This window comes from Nematostella vectensis, chromosome 15 (assembly GCF_932526225.1).
Source record: "Nematostella vectensis chromosome 15, jaNemVect1.1, whole genome shotgun sequence".
NCBI lineage: Eukaryota > Metazoa > Cnidaria > Anthozoa > Actiniaria > Edwardsiidae > Nematostella > Nematostella vectensis.
The window spans coordinates 10226651-10239650 of NC_064048.1; the positions used below are offsets into that span (position 1 = coordinate 10226651).

The 13000-nt window shown below is 41.2% G+C and overlaps 1 protein-coding gene across 3 annotated transcripts in view; it reads right to left on the reverse strand.

The window, feature by feature from the left end:
- Positions 1-420: 420 nt before the first annotated feature.
- The window catches only part of LOC5514541 (dynein axonemal heavy chain 1-like), a 61589-nt gene continuing 49009 nt past the window's right edge, over positions 421-13000 (reverse strand). For all 3 annotated transcript variants that reach the window (XM_048722575.1, XM_048722574.1, XM_048722576.1), the window contains 15 exons: positions 11833-11984; positions 10976-11092; positions 10528-10610; positions 9838-9982; positions 9080-9238; positions 6289-6420; positions 5901-6071; positions 5443-5619; positions 4825-5001; positions 4013-4183; positions 3243-3518; positions 2324-2419; positions 1723-1833; positions 1158-1392; positions 421-731 (listed from right to left, as the gene is read on the reverse strand). In XM_048722575.1, the coding sequence (XP_048578532.1) occupies positions 610-731; positions 1158-1392; positions 1723-1833; positions 2324-2419; positions 3243-3518; positions 4013-4183; positions 4825-5001; positions 5443-5619; positions 5901-6071; positions 6289-6420; positions 9080-9238; positions 9838-9982; positions 10528-10610; positions 10976-11092; positions 11833-11984 (2324 nt within the window). In that variant the 3' untranslated portion in view covers positions 421-609. The remainder of the gene's footprint in view (positions 732-1157; positions 1393-1722; positions 1834-2323; positions 2420-3242; positions 3519-4012; positions 4184-4824; positions 5002-5442; positions 5620-5900; positions 6072-6288; positions 6421-9079; positions 9239-9837; positions 9983-10527; positions 10611-10975; positions 11093-11832; positions 11985-13000) is intronic.

The window sequence follows — 13000 nt, forward strand, 5'->3', positions numbered from 1 at the left end:
TTAGAATGATTCACTAGATGCACACAAAAAACGATTCTGAAATTAAGATTTTCAAGTGCAGTTTGAAGACGGGGACTATCCTATCGCTCGTGCTTCGATGATGGCAGCATTATATAACACAAGTGAATCGTCACAGTTGTAAGGGGGGGGGGGGGGGGGGGTTCAGTTAGCATCATGTCCATAATTGTAAAATCGTAAAATATAATCGATGAAATAAAAATAAACAAATCAAACTGCAGGCTCTGCTCTCCATTCTTTAAACCCCTTACATCAGCGTGATATTGCCTTACGTATTTCGAGAAACCTTTTTTTTTCAGCTGTACTTGTTTTCAGCTGTACTAGGATGCTTCCAAGGGTCAAGCCACTACCTCATTCGACTTGCCACATAAGATCTGCTCTATTTCAAGACAAACCAGATTCTACCAAACATAAAATTTATTTTTATTGCTTTGTACAATTCTAAAACATGTAGAATTCTTTAATAAGTTAGTCAGTAAAACCATACATGGCAATGGAGCTAGCGTTACTGCTTACAACTACTAAGGTGTGGAATGCATGGAAGCGACGCAGATTATATTAGACTACTCGGCATTAAACCAGGAAATGCGATCAGTAGTTCAGGGCGCACATGAGTGCCACGCCCTGTTTGATCCAATGGTCTTGGGGCTTACCACTCGGGATTTCTACAGACAGCACGAAGTTCGTCGAATGGCCAGTAGTTGAAAGAGTTCCTATAACACAATCGAAGGTTGTGAGATGTCAACCGTGCAGCAATCTTTGATTCCATCTCGTCCTAAGCACTCGAAAAGGTCTATAAGGTTTAGAAGGGATGCGTATGACTCCACAAGGGTTCTTGTTTAAGGAATATTGTTGAAAAAAAATCCGAGAAGGAGAGGAGGTGATGGTCAAAGGAAGGAGAGGAAGGAGAGGGGGTGATGGTCAAAGGCCAACTCAGAAAAAAAAAAAGAAAGTTTTAAAATCGAAATAAAAAGAAAAAGAAAAAAAAAGATATTGTGCAAAAATATAAGAATCTTTTTTTTTCAAGATCCCTAACCAAATGTAGCCTGTCATAGTATATTAGTTCATGACCAGCTTTGTATAAGGTTGATCATGTCCGTTTGAATGAGCAAACACTTCTGAGCTAATAGAATTCTTACCCGCTCTAGTGAGTGTCTTATAGACGGGGCAGTCGTAAATGCCAGAAGAAGGTTTCTCGCGGTTGGCGGCAGGTTTGAGCCAGATGATCGGCATATCAGTGAAGAGCTCTTTTGGTCGGGATTCGGCAAGCTCATGACTCTCTGTGTCCCAGCGAGCTCCCTCTAGAAATAATCCCCGGATGTAGCATCCGTCCTTAGGCCGAGTCTTTAGCTCATCTTCTTGTTGCTTAAGAACCTGTGGTAGAAATTTAAGAAATGAATTGCACTGCAATTGCAGCACTGAGAAACAAATCCAGTTATTGGTCAGAGCAGTAGCCTTCTAGCTGGCTCTTATTCGGAAATGTTTTGTTTCCGAATACTGAGAGTTCTGTGGCCCGCGCGAAGGCCGAGGTGCGCTTTGGCGAAGCCCGTAAAAGAGCCGTTTAGCAGGGCTGAACTCGGTACCACCGGATCACAACTCAAACGCTTGACCCACAAGGCCATGCTGGCACCCCGTGTAAGGTAAACGTCACTCCGTTTTCCAATATTTTATTCCGAATAAGGTATATATTTATATATGACTTACCTCGAAATCAAAGGCGATGATGTCGATTGATATGGAGTAAGCACGAGCAAAGTTCTGAAGGGTGCCGGTGAGGAAGCCTTGTGGGAAGAAGAACCCGGATATCCAGAATACCTACGACGCGGAAACGATTAGTTTATGTATCCCAGAACCGTAGCAGGCCTTGAAATTATGGGGGGGGGGGGGGGGGGGGCACAGTGCAGAAACATTAAGAAAGTTGTGGGGGCACGGCCACGCTTCTTCTGGTCATTCCCTTATAATTTATGAAAATTGTTTGGGTCCCGTACCCCCAGTACCCCACCCCCTGCTACGGCCCTGTATCTGGGGACGGTCCGTAAAAAAAGGGGGGAGGGGAGGGGGAAGAGTTTGAAGAAAGGTTGGGCCAGATTCATTGTTCAGGTAGATTTCTTATGATTTCTTGTTATGTATAAGCTAAACATAGTCTTAATGTCTGAAAAAAGGGGGGGGGGGGTGCACTTGGCCTACCCCTAGATCCGCCCCTATATGTCCGCCCATGTGTATGACACCTATAGATTGTTCAGCTAATATTTTAAGTCTTGGATTTTATGCCGAGCTCGTTCATCTTTGCTTGGTAGTAACTTACCGGGGGTATGCCATTGTCAATCCATTTCTGGACAAACTGAATCCGCGCCACCAAGTCAAGCACCCACGACGCTAGAGGTTTAAGTGAAGGATATGCCTAAAAGAGGGAAGAGAAAAGATTAGTTAAAAATAGCGAGCTGATAGCTGTTTCGACTGATTAAAGAATGTCTCACCGCGGAACACAGTTTATATTGATTTGTTTGTTGTTGAAGAGGGAGGAACTCCCAGAGACCGAAGAAAAAAGCTTCAAGCGTCGTAGCAGGCTTGGAAATATCGAGGGTGGGGGTTGGGGGACACAGAAATATTAAAAACATAGTAGAGGAGGGGGAGTTAAGGCCATGCCTCTTCTGGTTATTTCCTTATACGGACGAGAACCAACTAACTTAAATCAGGACTGAACCAGGACCGGACAACTGTCAAACAGTGCACGAGACATGACCACAAGGATCTTACCTTGCCCGCCCAAAGATCTGGCACACTGTTGTCAAAAAGGCTGTTCGACATGGCTTTTTTCCTAGTATTCGGAAAATGCCCAGAAAAGCCTTACCTTGCCCGCCCAAAGATCTGGCACACAGTTGTCAAATATACTGTTCGACATGTCGACATGTTTTTTTTAGTATTCGAAACATGCCCAGAAAAGCCTTACCTTGCCCGCCAAAGATCTGGCACACTGTTGTCAAACAGACTGTTCGACATGTTTTTTTAGTATTCGAAGCATGCCCAGAAAAGCCTTACCTTGCCCGCCCAAAGATCTGGAACACTGTTGTCAAACAGACTGTTCGACATGTTTTTTAAGTATTCGAAACATGCCCAGAAAAGCCTTACCTTGCCCGCCCAAAGATCTGGCACACTGTTGTCAAACACACTGTTCGACATGCTTTTATTTTTAGTATTATAAAACATGCCCAGAAAGGCCTTACCTTGCCCGCCCAAAGATCTGGCACACTGTTGTCAAACAGACTGTTCGACATGGTTTCTAGAGCCTGAGACATGACCACGAGACCCTTGAGTGCCTTGAGCAAGTCGTTCAGCGTCTGTCTGACGGTCACCAGCAGCTTGTTGTAGCGGATAACCTCCTGCACGAGCACCGTGTTCATGGACTCTTCGTACCTAACGGGGTACTTCTCCATCAGGGGGCCTAGAGGGATTGGCTGGGGAACACGTTCTAAGATCCCTTTAGCAGTCTCTTCCATCACCTGAAGTCCACACGGAAAAAGTAAAGCAATAGATTTAGATAAGTGTGGAGTTTATAAACAGTTACTATAGCAGTTCATAAATACAAACAATAGTATTTATATAGCTCTTACACGATCTCAACCACATTCTAAGCGTTGCACACTTTAATAGAATTATGATAGAAATTAAAATAATATTAGAATAAATATTGTAAATGACCCATCCTGTAACTGAGGAGCACAAGCTTCAAGCAAGCTCACAAACTTTTAAGTCAAGTCCAGAGCCAAGAAACAGAAATATATTTTCCATATCTCGATCGGGAATCGAACCTGCATCAGCAAAGGCCACATACGCTGACGGGCCAACATCCTGGAACTGAGGAGCACAAGCTTCAAGCAAGCTCACAAACTTTTAAGTCAAGTCCAGAGCCAAGAAACAGAAATATATTTTTCATATCTCGATCGGGAATCGCGCCATTAGACCACTTAAGATCCCCTTACTACAGACGACTGACCTCTTCTCGCGAGCGCCCTTTGCCTGTGGACGCCTTAGGCTGCATCTTAAGAATGCCATGAAGCAGGTTAAAAGTCTCGTTCTGTGCGAACGTGATGTTGGCATTGTCATGAAGGCTGAAGATTTCGGGTGTATCGTTGATGGGCAGACTTCTGATGTAGTGGACATAGCCCTGGTAAGAGTTGATATAGAGAATAAGAAACAATTATTCCTCGAGTCCGAAAAGTCCAGTTTCGAATTCGAAAATGACCGCTAGACAGATTAATTGAGGGCGCATTTTACAGTGTTAACCTCGGCGTAAAGTTAATTATTCACAAATTCCTACGAGAAACTACCGATCCTGAAAATCATACACTGATTGTACTTGTAAATACTTCGCTTTCTTATGAAAATTTATGAATAATTTTCTTCATGTCGTCGAGACTTTACAAATTCAAAACTGGACAATTGTCCCTTGACACAGACACCATAAGGGCGAGAATAGTAATTGATTAGTCAAATGCACACTAATGGCCAATTTTTATAACCAAACCGTTGTCAGTTCTTGTCTTTTGTCATTTTTTTACTTTCAAATCTGGCAATTGTCACTACTGATAGGTTATAAGCTATTGCCTACCAGTAGATCCCGATCGGGAGTAGGAATTTCGCTATTTACATCGACAAGCTACATTATGGCTTCAATAAGGCGTCAATATTTCAAACGTATCATAGATTGGATATGTTAAATTTTGAGATCTGACTTTAACCAGCGACCTAGCACTGTTGAAGTGTCTTTAAAGATTCACAGAAGTTAATGTGCTCACTGAAACGTACCTCGTGGTCAGTCGAGTCGGGTAGGCTGTGGTAAATACCAGAAATGGAAAATTTGTGCTGGCTTTCTACTACATTGGGAGAGTAGAAGCTGTCCAGGATGGTCATGATGCACCGCCTGTCCCAGTCATCCGTGACACGACCGCCATAGTTGATGTGACCTGCCGTGTACTTAAGTACCTGGAACATTAGAATAGGCATGTCATGGACATGTTTGGACGGAATATTGCACCTAAAACATTAGAATGGGTATATCAAGAATGTCTTTGGACTGAACACTGACCAATATTCAGCACCTAAAATATTAGAATGGGTAGAATATAAATGTGTTTGGACGGAACACTGACCAATATTCAGCTGGTTCTCTTATCTGGTTTGTTCATAAAATGCAAAGGTTAAGGGATATATTGTGTTTACAAAAAGGGACATGTAGGGTGGGGAAAAGTGTGTCAATAGCATGGGCGGAGAGGAGAGTTTTTCATTGAATGGGATGCCTTCATTATTTTCTTGTCAGGGAGAGGAAGAAAGGGAAAGCTTTAAATACAAAAGCTTAGCCATTAAGTTATATTTGGGAAATACTATGTTGGCTGTTTCAGAAACCAGGGGGGGGGGAGAGGTTACCTTGAATGGAATGCCTTCATACTCGTCTAGGAACATGCTCAGTTGGCTGATGCAAATACGCAGATCGCCGGTGGTAAACTCGTACGGAATATTAAACCCAAGTGGACCAAACTTCCTCCTTTCAAGTGTAACACCGTGGAAGAGGCAGAGCGAGAACAGTAGTGGCTTGAAGACCTCCTTTAGAAGAAGAGGACATTCAGAAAAAGTGTTAGATTCTCCAAGAATTGTTGGATTTTCCGAGAAGCGTTGGATATTCCGAGAAGTGTGTTGGATGTTTAGAAAAGGTTCAGGCGCGGATGGGGATGGGTGTGCGCAGTCATAGGTATTATATGGAAAAAGGGTAGTATTTGATGAACCTTCAATAGGAAATTGTCCACTTTTTGCCAATGGGGTGTGTCACGGAACATACTGAGGCCTTTAACCCTTCAAAAAATATCTAAGAAGTAAGTCGAGCTCACCTTACTGCAGGTCTTGTAGAAGTCATCGCTGAAGCCTACGTATGACCTCAGAAGGTTTGCCTTGATTCCTCTTGGCGGCTCCACCGTCATCTTTGATCCATTCTGTAAGATGGACACAGGGAACCTCGGGCTAGGCATGCTGGTCAGCCATAGACGGAAGTCACGATGGACCTGTAATAACATCATATCATTCGTCAGTCAGGTCACTTAAGAAAACAGTTATGATCCTTCATTGCGCTATAATGAAAACCAAGGAGCTGGTTTGTAAGATCTAAAGAGCAGAACAGGTCTTCGTCAGAGAAAAAAAAACTTCATAGGAATTTATAGGAACTCTTATAACAACCATACCACCGCGCCACTGTAATCACTCCATTGTCCCATCACTCACCTTATCAGCGTCGATGTTTTCAATAAGCCGTTCAAGCGTGGGCATCCAGCTTGGAGCAAGGTGACAGTTCTGGAAGAAGACCCATTTGCCGCGCTCCATGGCGGACCTCATCAAGGCTTCTGCGCGAGGACCCTACACAAAAGTACTTTGTAAAAAGGCCATTTGCACTTTCGTACTAAGGACGATTAATAAACGATGAGAGTCTGTGACTTTAATATTCCTTTTTACCTTACCAAGTTGAATGAAAAGACGGAAAGGAAAGAAGGAAACATTTTTCTCCAATTATATGGTGGACAGAGGGTTTGATTGGTTCATTCTAAGTAATTTTATTGTTTGTGTTAAAGTTACCGAAACCTTAAAGTTATATTTCTTATCGTTTCCATCCGCTCGATGTGAGACGTTTAAAGCATAATTTCACATCTGGATGTTGGTCTGTACTGTTGTGAATGTTGGTCTGTACTGTTGCGAATGTTGGTCTGTACTGTTGTGAATGTTGGTCTGTTCTGTTGTGAATGTTGGTCTGTACTGTTGTGGATGTTGGTCTGTACTGTTGTGGATGTTGGTCTGTACTGTTGTGGATGTTGGTCTGTACTGTTGTGGATGTTGGTCTGTACTGTTGTGGATGTTGGTCTGTACTGTTGTGGATGTTGGTCTGTACTGTTGTGGATGTTGGTCTGTACTGTTGTGAATGTTGGTCTGTTCTGTTGTGGATGTTGGTCTGTTCTGTTGTGGATGTTGGTCTGTAATGTTGTGGATGTTGGTCTGTACTGTTGTGGATGTTGGTCTGTGCTGTTGTGGATGTTGGTCTGTGCTGTTGTGGATGTTGTTCTGTTCTGTTGTGGATGTTGGTCTGTATTGTTGTGAATGTTGGTCTGTACTGTTGTGAATGTTGTTCTGTTCTGTTGTGGATGTTGTTCTGTACTGTTGTGGATGTTGGTCTGTACTGTTGTGGATGTTGGCCTGTATTGTTGTGGATGTTGGCCTGTACTGTTGTGGATGTTGGTCTGTACTGTTGTGGATGTTGGTCTGTACTGTTGTGGATGTTGGTCTGTACTGTTGTGGATGTTGGTCTGTACTGTTGTGGATGTTGGTCTGTACTGTTGTAGATGTTGGTCTGTACTGTTGTGGTAGTTAAGTCTGTTCTGTTGTGGATGTTGGTCTGTACTGTTGTGAATGTTGGTCTGTTCTGTTGTGGATGTTGGTCTGTTCTGTTGTGGATGTTGGTCTGTAATGTTGTGGATGTTGGTCTGTACTGTTGTGAATGTTGGTCTGTTCTGTTGTGGATGTTGGTCTGTAATGTTGTGGATGTTGGTCTGTACTGTTGTGAATGTTGGTCTGTTCTGTTGTGGATGTTGGTCTGTAATGTTGTGGATGTTGGTCTGTACTGTTGTGGTTGTAGTTCTGTTCTGTTGTGGTTGTAGTTCTGTACTGTTGTGGATGTTGGTCTGTTCTGTTGTGGATGTTGGTCTGTTATGTTGTGGATGTTGGTCTGTACTGTTGCGGATGTTGGTCTGTACTGTTGTGGTTGTAGTTCTGTACTGTTGTGAATGTTGGCCTGTACTGTTGTGGATGTTGGTCTGTTCTGTTGTGGATGTTGGTCTGTTATGTTGTGGATGTTGGTCTGTACTGTTGTGGATGTTGGTCTGTACTGTTGTGGTTGTAGTTCTGTACTGTTGTGAATGTTGGCCTGTTCTGTTGTGGATGTTGGCCTGTACTGTTGTGGATGTTGGTCTGTACTGTTGTGGATGTTGGTCTGTACTGTTGCGAATGTTGGTCTGTACTGTTGTGAATGTTGGTCTGTTCTGTTGTGAATGTTGGTCTGTACTGTTGTGGATGTTGGTCTGTACTGTTGTGGATGTTGGTCTGTACTGTTGTGGATGTTGGTCTGTACTGTTGTGAATGTTGGCCTGTTCTGTTGTGGATGTTGGTCTGTACTGTTGTGGATGTTGGTCTGTACTGTTGTGAATGTTGGTCTGTACTGGTGGTGAATGTTGGTCTGTTCTGTTGTGGATGTTGGTCTGTACTGTTGTGGATGTTAGTCTGTACTGTTGTGAATATTGGTCTGTACTGTTGTGGATGTTGGTCTGTACTGTTGTGGATGTTGGTCTGTACTGTTGTGAATGTTGGTCTGTGCTGTTGTGGATGTTGGCCTGTACTGTTGTGGATGTTGGTCTGTACTGTTGTGGATGTTGGTCTGTACTGTTGTGGATGTTGGTCTGTACTGTTGTGGATGTTGGTCTGTTCTGTTGTGGATGTTGGTCTGTATTGTTGTGGATGTTGGCCTGTACTGTTGTGGATGTTGGTCTGTACTGTTGTGGATGTTGGCCTGTACTGTTGTGGATGTTGGTCTGTACTGTTGTGGATGTTGGTCTGTACTGTTGTGAATGTTGGTCTGTACTGTTGTGAATGTTGTTCTGTACTGTTGTGGTTGTAGTTCTGTTCTGTTGTGGTTGTAGTTATGTTCTGTTGTGAATGTTGTTCTGTACTGTTGTGGATGTTGGTCTGTAGTGTTGTGAATGTTGGTCTGTGCTGTTGTGGTTGTAGTTCTGTTCTGTTGTGAATGTTGGTCTGTAATGTTGTGGATGTTGGTCTGTACTGTTGTGGATGTTGGTCTGTAATGTTGTGGATGTTGGTCTGTACTGTTGTGAATGTTGGTCTGTCCTGCTGATGTTGCTTTTTGTTATTTATTGCTATCAACTCCAGTTGTTGTTCTGTACGGCAATTATTGATGTTCTCTGCTACTGTCGTTGTTTTTAGGATGTCGTTGTTGTTGTCTGTGGCAGTGGCTTACCTGGCCCTGTCCGAGGGAGATAGCGTTGAGTTTCTTGGAAAATCTCATCTCCTCGGCGAACTTGTATAAATCAGCTGCAGGATCCGTGCCGACGGACAGCACAAAGATCAGCGGTGTAGAGGGCGAGGAGTCTTTAAACACAGCAGAGAGATCGGCCGTCTGCAAAGACGATAAGATTAAGTCAGCAGATATACCAGTAAGATTAAGATAAGATTAAGACAGTCAGTAGATATACCAGTCAGCAATAGCTCTTGTCTATAGACGATAATCAAAAGGCATTTAAACGCAAAGATATCTGCTCTCTTAACTTTTAAGATATATTCTCTCTTCTATGATAGGATCTTTGCTCTCTTCTTTGGTAAGATATTTGCTCTATTCTTTGATAAGATATTTGCCCTTTTATTCAATAAGATATTTGCTCTCGCATTCTATAATATCTTTTCTATTCAATTGATAAGATATTTGCTCTTATATTCTATAAGATATTTGGTCTTTAATAATATGACATATTTACTCCATTATTTGATAAGATATTTGCTCTCTTAAATAATAAGATAGTACTATTTGCTCTCTTATTCTATAAGATATTTGTCCTCTTAATTAATAAGATATTTGCTCTCCTATTCTATAAGATCTTTACTCTCTTATTTGATAAGTTATTTGCTCTCTTCACTAATAAGATTTGCTCTCGTATTCTTATACTCTCATACTTGATAAGATGTTTGCTCTGTTATTTAATAATATATGTTCCCTCCTACCTGAGGTTCAATAAAGCGTTGTCCCAGGTTCTCCGCCACAAAGTCCTGCATGGCGTTAGTGACCTTATCTACGCGAAGACATTTGAGTACTAACATCTTCTGGAACATGTCCAAGTCGCTATTCCATGGTTCAGGCAACACTTCCCTAAACAACCATGATATATCGTGTTATAATAAATGCCATAGTCTATCAGTAGCGCCGGATTTGTGGCAAACGACCAAACCAAACAACGTCATATTGCTATATAAATTGAATATTTCTACTGCGAATTGACAAAAAGAACTATTCTTCTCGCCCTCATTGTCTCTGGGTTCAATAGCCGATTCAGCTTTTAGCATCATGGGCATTTCCTAATAGCCCATATGAGCTCCAGGAATAATGTTAACCGCTTTGTCAGCAGTTGTCAATCATTTCAAGTATTCTAATCACTGCCCCTTACAAAGTCTAGAAAGCGGAAACAAATCGAAAGTGTTCTCGTCTAGTTTACACATTTTCCTAATCGCTCCAGAGTACTTTTACATGAGTATCTCTTTCCTGAATAATTCACTTTAATGCAATATTGTCTAGCAATTTACAGTGTACATATTTTTTCCTGCTCAATAAAATTTGAAACATTTGTGAAAACCCGTAGTCATGGGAATCCTGTGCGCTATCATGAATGTGTTAAACCATTTGGTGGCTGTGCTCACCTATGCGGATCTGCGCTATCAAACATGCGTTTGTACTCTTCAATGTGGTTAGAGAAGTCTTCAGCAAATGCTGCGAACTTGGGCTGAAATGTTTAGATTTGAAACAAGTTTGATACATTAACATCAAATGAAAATTATGATGATACCATGATAAAAATAGGTTTAGAAGAAAACGATAATAAGTAATGAGCAATACTTTTTAAATGGTTAACATTAGAGACTCTTTCTGCACATTACAGACTCTTTCAAAAAATCCATTCCCATCGCGTAATTCGAGCCTGTGACTGAGGTACTTTGAATAAAGTATTATAAAAAAGGTATTCAATTTCCATCAAGGGTGATTATTTTGAAGTTTCTTGCAAATAAACTGATGTATTTTCGAGGTTAAACAATAGCAGATGAGGCTCACCAACATTCTTTAAAACCAAAGTTGCCATTATTGACTTACCAACACTGGTATTTTAAGGATCTCTCCCCAGGCCCTCTCAGACAACCAGTCAGGGGCAGGGTTGGGGTGGTCCTTAGGTACGGCAGTACCGCCAGCCAATAAGAAGCGCCACTCGTCCTACGAGGTAAACAAGCAGGTTAGAGCCGTGCCGTAATTGCTTGAATGAGCGCCTCCCCCAAATAGCGCCTCGCGTTTTAGATAAAAAATATGATTAAACAGCCTCGGTCAGTCACCATTTTGTCACCCTAGCAAAGTACCAAGTGTGGAAAAGCATCCATCTCCATTGGCTGATTTGCGGAAGCCAATGGCATATTTTCGATTGAAGTCGGTAAAAGAAGTATAAAACTTTGTTTTTGGATTGTTATTCCGAGATTTAAATACATTGTGTGCCTTCAAATGATTTTTTTACGTGATCGCCATTCCCTTCTTTTGACGAGAGGGGGAAAGGTTGAAGTGTGAAAGAGGCTGATTTGATGAAAGTAACTAAGCACGTTAATCATGTTGCGAAGGGAGAGCGATTAAATTGAAAGATGGGCTGGTTATGTTGGCTTGCCATTCTCTTCTTCTGACGGGAGGAAGTGGTTTGAAGTGAAAAAGGGGATGATTTAATGGAAGCTACTCACCATGTTGATTTTGTTACGGAAGGGAGGGGGAGGGTGTAGAGAGAGAGGGGGGGGGGGGTGATTTTATAACCGTGCTGATTTGATGGAAGTTACTAAGCTTATTAAACTTGTTCTGAAGGGAGAGCGATTAAAATAAAGGGGGGAGTGTGATTTTGTTAACGTGGTCGCCATTCCCTTCTTCTTACGGGAAGGAGAGAGATTGAAGAGAGAGGCTGATCTTATGGCAGTACTCACCATGTTAATCTTGTTTTCATTCATCAGAATGCGAACACAGACAAGGAAAGAGAACAGCAATTTGTCCTTCTCGAACATGGACCGGCACACATTGGAGTACAAGCTGAATGTGAAGTACTCATTGATGTTCTGGATACGCGTGTCAACAGAGTCTGAAATTTGATAAGTGTGTCAGCAGAGTCTAAAAAATAGGATAAGTGTGTCAGTAGAGTCTAAAAAATAGGATAAGTGTGTCAGCAGAGTCTAAAAAATAGGATAAGTGTGTCAGTAGAGTCTAAAAAATAAGATAAGTGTGTCAGCAGAGTCTAAAACAATTGTATAGGAGTGTCAACAGTCTAAAAATAGAATAATTGTGCCAGTAGTCTAAAAAATAGGATAAGTGTGTCAGTAGAGTCTAAAAAATAAGATAAGTGTGTCAGTAGAGTCTAAAAAATAGGATAAGTGTGTCAGTAAAGTCTAAAAAATAGGATAAGTGTGTCAGTAGAGTCTAAAAAATAGGATAAGTGTGTCAGTAGAGTCTAAAAAATAGGATAAGTGTGTCAGTAGAGTCTAAAAAATAGGATAAGTGTGTCAGTATAGTCTAAAAAATAGGATAAGTGTGTCAGTAGAGTCTAAAAAATAAGATAAGTGTGTCAGCAGAGTCTAAAACAATTGTATAGGAGTGTCAACAGTCTAAAAATAGAATAATTGTGCCAGTAGTCTAAAAAATAGGATAAGTGTGTCAGCAGAGTCTAAAAAATAAGATAAGTGTGTCAGCAGAGTCTGAAAATTTGATAAGTAAGCAGAGTCAGATGTCTTTTTTCCGATTGGCTTATTTCACCTAGAGGTTTCGTTTATCCGACTGACTGTGCTCCAATTTGTTATGTCGATTTAGGTTAGATGTTTTTTTTTAGAATTTGTCTTCTGTTGACCGCTTAAGAATATGTTTACGTAGTTTTAGCGCATTATAAATAAATTATTATTATTATTATTATTATTATTATTATTATTATTATTATTATTATTATTATTATTATTATTATTATTTTCATTATTCCCTTTTGTGCTGGCTTGACTTCTTCGCCTTGACTATTAAACTTTGTTTTTTTTATAAACCACGTAGCTTTTTAAGAAGACTGACAACTTCAACCAGTTAACCTTTTTAACAGGGTCCAATAGAACCCTTATC